General features: G+C 35.7%; 1 protein-coding gene across 4 annotated transcripts in view; it reads right to left on the bottom strand.

Annotated features, from left to right (window-relative positions):
• Positions 1–1,993: 1,993 nt before the first annotated feature.
• Positions 1,994–11,087, bottom strand: part of pak4 (p21 protein (Cdc42/Rac)-activated kinase 4) — a 34,122-nt gene continuing 25,028 nt past the window's right edge. For all 4 annotated transcript variants that reach the window (XM_018096079.2, XM_012967791.3, NM_001097202.1 and 1 more), the window contains 1 exon segment: positions 1,994–5,710. In XM_018096079.2, the coding sequence (XP_017951568.1) occupies positions 5,555–5,710 (156 nt within the window). In that variant the 3' untranslated portion in view covers positions 1,994–5,554.

The raw sequence follows: 11,087 nt of genomic DNA, 5'->3' as shown, positions 1-11,087 counted from the left end.
GAGTAATTTAAGCTCTAAAAGCTATATCATGCTAATATAACAAATGCTATATTATGCAGTCTGACTGTAGTTACAGGAATTTAAAAAAAAAATGTTACAAAATTCATTATATTAGTAGTTAAAACTTAAATAGCCCTGAAACTGAAAAAATAATGTAAATTGCTAAAGTGCTTAGAAAAGCACCCTGAGCAACTTTATATGAAATTTTGTTTAAGGTTTACCAACAAATTGCCAAAGTTTTTAGAGATTTGTTTAAAGGACAAGTCAACCCTGAATATAATTTATATGTTATATAATGTATATATAACTGCTATTAAAAGCAGTTTCATCTGTTCTTTTCTATTCTCTGCCCTGGGGGGTTCAGACTGTTGAAACAATGTAACAAATGCCAGCAGACTGACAGACCTGTATTGCTGGAGGAGACTGACCTTTGCAACATTGTTTAAAAAGTAACAACCAGGAATTCAGCAAATGCTGCAATTCTGTAGCAATTACATTTCCAAACAGCTTTTAAAGCACTGAAACATTTTAATAAATTTGTATTGGCAAGTTGCTTGGAATTATGTTTTCTTTTATTAGGCAGAAATTTATTTTCGGGGTTGATATGTCCTTTAAAGTTTACTTAAAGATAAGGCATTGTTCGATAACCTTTTTTTTTTTTTTTTTACTTTGTACATATCAACAAAATCAGATGGGACTGATGAACAATCTACAAATCTGAACCCCCCACAAGATCCATACATGCCCAGATGGTTAAGTGGTAAGAAGTCAAAATCAACCAAACTGACTGAAACTCATACTATCATCTTAGCTAAAAAGGCCAATGATCTCCTCTTTTAGCCATCTTTACTAGGGGGCTGATTTACTAAGACACGAATTCGAATCCGAATTGGAAAAATTCCGATTGGAAAACGAACATTTTGCGACTATTTCGTATTTTTTGCGATTTTTTCGGCGCCTTTACTACTTTTCGGAAATTGTCGCGACTTTTTCATTACCAATACGATTTTCGCGAAAAACCCTGAGTTTTTCGTAACCATTACGATTCGCTCGGATCTTGTCGCGACTTTTTCGTATTGAGCGCTCGTAAGCGGCGGGCGAAACTTTCAGACTTAGCATGATTTTGGAAGCCTCCCATAGGACTCAATGGCACCCTGCAGCTCCAACCTGGCCCAAGAAAAGTCACCATACTGAAGCTTGAATGAATCCGAACGCTACGAAAAAATCGCAACATTTTGCGCAACTTTCGGAATGGCTACAAAAAAGGCGCGACTTTTCGCGCAAGTTTTAATGCTATGAAAAAATCGCCAGATTTTGCGCAACATTCGGAATGGCAACGAAAAAGTCGCGATAATTTTCTGAAAAATCGCCAAATACCGATCATTACGAAAAAAACGCAATCGGACGCATTCGGCCCGTTCGTGGGTAAGTAAATGTGCCCCTAAGTGTGTCCCCAGCTATGTACAAAAGTTAATGCTCAAGCAATGCTTAAAGGAGACATATCTTATAAAAATAATGAATGTACCACTGAAGTATACTCCTCTAGATATAGAAGGATTGTGCTTAAAAATGTAGTGTTTCGGACTGATTTATTGAGAAATTCCACCAAAACCCCAGTAGTCCTACCCACCTGTTCCACTTCCTGCTGGCTGAATTCTGTGGATGTGTAGGGGAGTCGACGGCCCTCAGTACACTGCACTAGGATAGGAACCAATCAGCAGCTAGGCGGACCTGATAGGAAACTGAAGCCTGTCTGCTTGTGTGAGTGCAAGGCTGTGATTGGCTTTCCCCCTCCTACTGTGCTCCAATAATGGGGCCATTTTTACAGATAAGATTAGTTTTTAGCACAAAGTAAAACCAGCACCATACATTATTCATAACTGCCTACAAAATTAGGGTTTTTCCCATTTATCCAATATGTCTCCTTTAAAAAAAATAATAATAATTTAGAGTTACCAAAAAGTTGGCTATTAGAATAAGTACACACATTTTCTTTTTTTAGTCCAAAACTGTATTTGTAAAACTAGTACTTCTATTTCAACTTTGTTCAAAGAAATGCAAAATACAGTTGAATATCTTATTACAAATCAATTGAAAAGCAGTCCTTAGTGTCACAGCTCTGCTTTCTGTTCAAATGCATGATTACTACAGTGTTTTCCAAAACATACACTTTATAAATATATATTTATGTATAAAACTATACCCAGTGTTCAATCAGAAAGGGATGAAAGGGACAATGAGGGATTGCAGGAGCTCTCCCAACACTACAAGTGGGTTACAATGCTCCTTAGGACTATTGCTTTCACATTAGTCTTCATGTTGCTATATGATTGTCAGGCTAGCTTATGTGGTCTTATGTCAAAGGCTAGATCACCTGTTAAAATGCAAATGCAGTAAGGCACTACTGATTGTGATACAGAGAAATGGCTGATTGACAAATGAGTTCAGCAGAAAAACTTTTCACACCCAATCCAAAAAGAAACCATAAAAGACTGAATTTTGAAATGTAGTCCATGTGCGATTTCTGTATGGTAGCATTAAATTGAATGCACAGACAAACTAACCATAATGCCATATAGTACAATTTTTTTAGAATTTAGCCTGGTTCTAAATAGAAAACACTTACTTGTCAGACCATCATGCCATATAATTATAGATACCTCCACAGAGAATGAGATGGATAAAACTCAAATCCCCTTTTTGTATGTTTACATTTTTGCAGACTAGTACCCCTTTCTTATCAGAAGCTTTCCCTTAATGGGCCAGTAAAACCAAAAATTGAAAGGGCTTGATATATAGTTGCATTTTTTACCGATACCCTGTACATGTAAACATTAAGTAATTCCTTCAGAAGCACTAAGGCTTTTGGCACACACAGTACCTATTCCCATTCACTAAACAGGGGATTAAATGTCATTAATACATAACATACTCACAGTATGAAAGTCTGCTATACAAGGACTGTTATGTTACTATAAAAAAATGCTGAAACTGAACAGAGATATAATCTATAAACATATATATAATATTTCCTATTCTTGATTTTACTGGCACTTTAAATGGAAGTCTCGACCACTTTGATATCAAAGTAGTACTAGAGCAGTGGTGTTTTGGACTTTTTTGGTCAGAACCTCTCCTCTGAATTTCAAATATTGGTCAGGTCCTCCCTTAAACCATAGTTAGGAACATATTATGAAAACAATGCTGTGTCAGCATTTCATGAATGTTTCTAGAAATATTAGGGGAAGCAAATAGGTGTTCAATAGGTGACCTTCTGCTGCTGGGCTTCCAGGAGTATCTGGAGTTAACATGCCCCCTAAATCTCACCACACTGCTCCTTAGGCTGCTAAGGCACCTCTACCCATCAAGGTTCTTTTCACACAGTTTAGGATCTCTTGTCCCCTACCTTGTCTTCTTTAGCAAAACTTTTATTTAAAGCTTGACATGAAGAACTCCCATTATCCACATATCTGCAGAGCCACCCCTAACTTAAAGATGCAAGTGGACTCTCCAACAGATTACTGCCTGTTGTGTGTATAATGATCTACAAGCTCCTTGTTTATGTTTTAAAATTAAATATTTTCAGTTATAGTAAAACACAAACATGACTGTTGATTCTACTGCTGTGTAATAAATGTGTCAAGCAAAGCAACATTGCAGATTTTTGTTCTCCTAATTTTAAAAGTGGTGTGGGTTTTGAACTTGTTTATCAGAACATATAAACAGGACAAGAACTGAGAGCTAGGGCTAAATTACACCGGAGATTTTGACAAGATTTTGTGGGACTATGGAAAGAATATGGAAGGCTTTAACACTTACTCTGGGAGAGTAACCTTAATTTTACCAGTAAATGAATTTGTGGCTTTTAGATTTCTATTAAAATACACTTCTAGTGGGGAGAATAAACTGCACAGAGTAACACTAAAGATAAATCTATGTAGACAAAATCTGACATCTCCATATTCAGTGCAAAGACACAGCTAACTCTGTAATTCTCGTATAATATCCATGTAAATTGTTTCCCTCATTAATTGACATTGTTACCTCCATACTTATGATTATGTGTAGACTTAACACTTTCAATAATACACATCTCTGTAAAGGGATCATGAAAACAAAAATGAATGTTTTAACAATTCTCATTGTATGATGCACTGAAATATTACATTTTTAGTAAATAACACCATAGAACTGCTCTTTTTATACTAAGTCTGTAGTGTTTAAAAGGAATGATCTGTTATCCTGTATTATCACAGTATCCCCTCCACAGTAAAGTTTTCATTCTATAGTAGGCCTCTGATATGGTAAAAGGGGTAACATATTTTTCTACAGTATGGTCAACCATGCAAACGATTCTCATGAGTAAATAGTGGCCTTTCATAACTACTAGATGCAGTTTTCCCAAACAGTTTATAAAGTGGCATGGCATACTCCATAATTAAACTATTACATCCCTATAAGGGATCTCTCATAATAAATAAAGTAGTAACCCTACTATCTCAGTAATAACCACTTATAGTCTGTGTATTCTCTACAGTAAATGTTGTGACAATGCTCGGCATGCTCACCCAATGTAATCGGAAATCTCCTTAGTAACATCATGCTCTGTAGTGGCAGAAGTACTTTTATCATGTGGATTAGAACAGATTAGTGTTATCTATGAGAAGGACCCCACTAAAGAGAGATGACAATAGTAGTGAAAGCAAAGGCCAGAAGTGTGTAATGAGTGTCATTTTGGAAGACCAGGATAATAATCTACAATCTTGGTGCCACTGTGAAAATTCATAACCATTAATGGTCCAGGAAAGTAACTAGCCATACAGACAGATCATGCATAGATCTATGAATATCATATATGGTGGTTAATCTTGTAAGATACTCTAAGTGCCCTTTTACAGAGAGTGTGATCCAGACAGAAGAAGCTGTTGGCTGTACAGAACCCTTAGGCACCCCCACACTAATGCAATCCAGTTAGGTGTACTAAAAACATTGGCAATATAAAGTAATTAACAGAGCCAGCTCAAATAAAGATCATATTAATCCCTTGAGATGTTCTTCTCAATATTTTAGACAAATATTACTTCTGTCCTCCAAGGGGAAAATTCCAGTCGCACCCTGACCAACGTTCAATAAATGTTTCCAGTGTTTAGTCCCAGGTAAATTATTGGGTATGCTTGTGTCTGTCCAAGTGCTATAAGAGATCCAGTCTGATTCACTATTATTCTGAGTGGTACTGAATCCAAAAGAACCAGGTGCCAAACTCTATGCTTCTCTTATCTAACCACTATTTCACTGATTAGCAAGATGGTCAAATGTCCAGGGATATTAACAATAAATTACCTCATAACCCTTAAACTGGAGAAATATTTTAACATCATCTTTCTATATGCTCCAAAAAAACAGAAAAATTAGAGGAGATGTTGGAAGAGGAATGTTCAGTAGTATATACAACACTGAGATAAAGTGATAGTGTGACAAATTGATGTTCTCCTCTCTCATTCTTCTTCATCTTTGGTGGTGCACAGTGGGGTAAATATCAAGTGTCATCTTCTCTTCATCTCAAACGATTCTGTCTCATTAGTGGGACAATACAAGATGGCGGTCCAGCTTTCCCCAAGAAGGGGTGTTTAAGAAGCTCATTAGCTGAAGCTCTTTGGCTGGGATCTCTAACAAGAAGTCGATCCAAAAATCCCTTTAGCAATGGAGATACCTACAAAGAGAAATGTAATGTTTTGGCAAGTATGACAGCAAAATGACAATTTAAAAAATAGGTAATATCCTATAATGAAATAAAGCTTTGTTTGACCTAAGAAAATGATCAGTCTGTGTGCTATTAAGTGCTCACATAAACCAAATATGAGAAAGAAATGAATCATCTTTTCATCTCCTAAATTCAGTTTGGGGTTTGGCTGCATTGAAACCTTTTAGGGCAGTATTTACATTAATTTGCATGAGTGCATGGTCAGAAAGCCATAAGTGTTTGGCATTAGCCTTAGAGTTGAGTAATATACACTATGAAATAATGTCACCTAGCTGCATTATGGTGATTCCCATTCAGAGAATAGGTAGAGACTCAGACTGTACTACCTTTAAGGGTTTAAATGCTGGAGAATTCAGTTGAACTGAAGAAGCCGCTCAGATTAGTGGTAAAATATTTGCAAGAAAATTTGGAAAAGTCCAGTTGCTTTAGACTTAATTCTCTAGATAATGTCAACAGAAGCAGATACTGTTTGTTCAGTTTGAAGACTTATCCTTAAAGAGATATTGACACCTGAAAGTAAACTTTTTTCAGATATCATAAGATTATTTCTATAAATATATATTATAATATTCTTTGGCAAGTGTGGATTCACTGAGAAATTCCGCATTTAGCCATTGGTCTCTTTATACAAGTCAGGTTGCATCAAAAACGTCACAGTCACATAAAAAAAAGGCGCATGGTTGCTGCATTTCACATTTTTTTGGCGAAGGAAAACAGGACAGATTCGCTCATCCCTACAGGTTACCCATGTGACTTACGCATTATACGTACTACATATGCTCTGTGCTAAAGGCTGGGGATAGAAACCATTAAGAGCTGACATGAGTCCACATTGAATAAATGGAATGTTCTGTGTTTTGATTTTTTTTCCACCCTTCATTGGTTAAAAAAAATATACTTCTAAGTAACCTTCCAATATTCATTAATTGCAAATGTTCATTGATCATGAAGTTAATTGTATATGTTGATCTGCCTGGTTGCTTACATTGTGTGTTGCAAGTCAGCTAATAAAAAGTTGCGTCCATCTATTCCACTTCTTGCTGCCTCCTTTCCCAGGCTGTGGTGGGGGCCCTCAACACACTACACTGTAGGAAAGGAACCAATCAGCAGCTAGGGTGACCTGACTGGGAACTGAAGCTTGCCGGTGTGACTGTAGGGCTGCAATTGGCTACTCCTCTCCTACTGTACTTCTGGCAAGGATTGTTAGGACACACCCACCCCTCATCTGAAACACATACAGGAACCTGAGAGGATCTATAGTGAGCTCCAATTAAAGGGCCATTTTTACAGATAGTAATTTTTAGACCAAATTGAAACCAGCACCACATATTATTCATAATTCCCTACAATATGCCCAGAGGCCTGCATGGACAAAAGAACAAATAATTAGAATGACATAGGGTTCACTGGTAAAAACACAAAAGTATTCAAAATATTTTAATAAATCTAATTTTTTTTTTTTGCGCTAGAAGTCGCAGGGGGAAAAAACGTCAATTTCTCGAGATTTACAATGCATAAAAATGACTAAAAACCCAAATCCGACAATTTGCCAGCTAAACTTTGCCAAGATCATGTAAAAGTCAACGGCAAATGTCCCTTCCTTCGCTGGAGGATCCTTTTTTTGCTTTAAAACTTTAAAGGTTTCAGAGTTTTCCTATGCTGACATTTTCAGTTCAGACTCTTTAGTAAATTTAAGACATTGTGGAAATGAAAAAAAAAAAAAAAGTTTTAGTAAATCCGCATCTAAGTGTGTCAAACTGGGATTAAAGGCAAAAAACAAATGCATATTAATGTATTGGCCAGTATCTATAGATAATTTACTAGCAAGCTGCCTGTCAACAACTTCCCCAGCGTTTGTAATCGTAAATCAAAGCCAACAATACTGCCAAAATTCTTTAAAATATGTAAATTCCTTCTACTGCTATAAAATCCTAATCTCAGAGTTGATGCGCATATTTCATTCTAAAAGCCCTGCGCATGTGCTTTAAAGTGGATTGCATTCTCTTTTCAGGGACCACGCTTTGGGTCACATGACACTTGAGATTTCTGTTGTTCCTGCATGATCTGAACTGCATATGGGTATACAGAAAGGAAGGAAGTGATGCGAGGTTAGACAGGATGGCAGTAACTTCAGTGCCGGTGAAGTAATTTGATAAATGAATTTTGCATTTGGCATTTCAGAAGGAGGATTATAATGATCGTTTTGTGATAAAGTTGTGGTGATCATTGTCCTTAAAAGGCATTTCCGAGGGGGGATTTTTAGTTAACCTAGGAAAATGATATACCGTTACCTCTTCTGGAACAAGATTAAGAGCTCTAAATACCCGAAAATAAAATATTGCTATTATTCATGATATAGGGACTTATACCAGAAAAATATTTTATTTTATGTACAAATATTCAACTGATTTGGAAAGCCTCCTATCTCTCAATCGTACCAATACCAAGATTTGTATAGTTTTATGGTGATTTCTGACTTCTTTAGATCAAAAACTCCCAGCAGTAAATTACCGAATTTTCAAAGCATTACAGCAGAATACAGCTTACGTTAGATTCCAAAGCCAAAAATCCTGGAACATTAGGTTTACCCCAGGAAACCATACTTTAAAAAGTTTCTATAAAAATCTATGAAAATTCTATAAAAAAAAAAAAAAAAATCACCTAAAAATTTCCATTTTCAAGCATCGTATCTACCACATAGCATCAGGTACCAAGAAAAGCTTTATAAAAGTGAAATAGTTTACATTAAAGTTTGCAAATAAATATGCCAAAGCATAATTGTTGAAGAGGATTTATCACTCTGCAGGCTATTTTAACAGATATCTACTGCTAGACTGTCAAAGAGTAGTCAACTAAGATTTACTGTCAGAGTAATCACCTTCCAGTAATTCCAAAATAACACATTGTAATTATCTACAAATTGTCAAATTGTCAGGTAACAGCATTCAACTATCATCCTCCAAGAGAATTCTAAGCTCTAGTGTTCATAACAAACATAATATCTCTTGCCAAAATTAGCAGGAAGCACACATCTGTCTACCAGGGCAAAAAAACAGCCACTTACTGTTAACAGCCATTAAAAAAAAAAAAAAAAAAAAAAAAAAAGCAGAAAAGAAATATCTGACAACTTGCCAAACCTTAGCAGGCAGACTGAAAAAAGCAGTTTTCTGCCATCTACTGGCGGAGTAATATTTATGTTGTGCTGTAAGTTTCCGGGTTAACCTAGTACCATTATTCAGGCCTTCTATTCAGATTACTTTATGTTTTTTTTTTATTTTTCATAGTAAGTAAAGGGCAGCGATTCAGGATAGAAAATTTTAGTCTGGTACTGGCAACAAATAAGACCTATGTAGATGCTAATATTTAGTTAGTTTGGAAAGAAAGACTTGAACCTTTATATACACTGGGGGGCACATTTACTAACCCACGAACGGGTCGAAATGAGTCCGATTGCGTTTTTTTCGTATTGATCGGTATTTTGCGATTTTTTCGTATTTTTTTCGATTTTTTCGGCTTCTTTACGAATTTTTCGTTACCAATACGATTTTTGCGTAAAAACGCGAGTTTTTCGTAGCCATTACGAAAGTTGCGTATAATCTGGCGATTTTTCGTAGCGTTAAAACTTGCGCAAAAAGTTGCGCTTTTTTCGTAGCGTTAAAACTTACGCGAAACTTTGCACCATTTAAGTTTTAACTCTACGAAAAAGGCGCAACTTTTCGCGTAAGTTTTAACGCTACGCAAAAAGCGCAACTTTTTACGCAACTTTCGTAATGGCTACGAAAAACTCGCGTTTTTACGCAAAAATCGTATTGGTAACGAAAAATTCGTAAAGAAGCCGAAAAAATCGCAACAAATACGAAAAAGTCGCAAAATGTTTGTTTTCAAGTCGGAACTTTTCCAATTCGGGTCGGATTCGTGGGTTAGTAAATCAGCCCCTGGGTGTGGGTAAGGCCATGAAAGCAATAAAGTTGGTTTAAAAAAAAAAAATAGATGCGGTTTATCTTCCCTGACAAAAAATAAAATTCATGTTTATTTCTTATTTTCCAAATATATGCTTGCAACATCAATGGCCGGGTCCAAAGCAATAAGTCATTCTTATATTTTATACATAATTATTTATGTATAGCCACACTACTTACCCCTATTAGGTATATCGGCACATCATTCTGTCAGTAAAGACTTAACATATAAATGAAACATGTATAATAAAAGGGCAGCTGAAACTTAAAAATACCTGAATATAACATTTCTCATAAAGGGGAATAAATTGTTCATGCATAATATATTATATATAAATATATATATATATATATATATATATATTATTTATTATATATTTATTATATATATATATGAGGAAGAGCACAGTTGGTGCTCGAAACGTTGGATCGTTTTCATTAAAGAAATTTTTTGTTTTCTAAAAAAGTCCCTGCGTGTGCGGCTCATTGTCTTGCTATATACATGGTTTTTGCAAGCACCTGGGGCATTTGATTACTATTAGGGTGTGCTCTGTTCTTTTCTGTATATATATATATATATATATATATATATATATATTTTCAATCCATAGAGTGCCTTCTATGGATTGAATATGATTTAATGGTTTGCACCCGGCTTTCGACTTTATGGAGTGGTGAGTGCCCATATATATAGTAATGCAGCTCCTTGTAACTGGAACATGGGCACTACAGTAACTAATGAATCGCACCTTGGAATAGCAGGAAAACAGTAGAAAACTTCTGACATATTCAAATAGTGGCAAAGCGAGGTTATCTGCCATTTAATGCCAGTGCAGAAAGCACCATAAAAGTCAAGTGTATACTGAACATTGCAGTCTGTCGCTTAGGAGTCTAAAGCTATTGATGTTAATGATCACAATATCCAAGACTTAATAAGCGTTATGTCTTGAAGCAGTCCAATAGGATGAGTCAGATCAATAAAAAGTAACACAAAAATTTTGCAGCAGCAATGACAGCCCATTACCAAGTATTTCCCATTAAACTAAACTATTTTACACCTATTGTACATTTTGTATGACCAACACTGCACTAAACACACAGCAAAATGCACAAAACAGAAATACAAATACTAAATCTCAGCATTATAACAGAAAACACAACAATTAACTACAACTCCACTTAGTTAAGTACTTTAAAGGGGTTGTTCACCTTTGTATAATATTCACAAATCTAACAGTTCACATTAATGGAACAATCTTTGCCATATACTGTACAAATTTTACAAAAAGAGATATTCACCTCAGAATCATCCCTCTGCCGATCATTTGTTTCTGCACAGACCCTGTGTTGGGGGGGGGAGGGTGAGT

The sequence above is a fragment of the Xenopus tropicalis genome, chromosome 8 (genome assembly GCF_000004195.4).
Source record: "Xenopus tropicalis strain Nigerian chromosome 8, UCB_Xtro_10.0, whole genome shotgun sequence".
In the NCBI taxonomy this organism is placed as follows: Eukaryota; Metazoa; Chordata; class Amphibia; order Anura; family Pipidae; genus Xenopus; species Xenopus tropicalis.
This window is presented reverse-complemented; position numbering and strand designations above follow the sequence as displayed.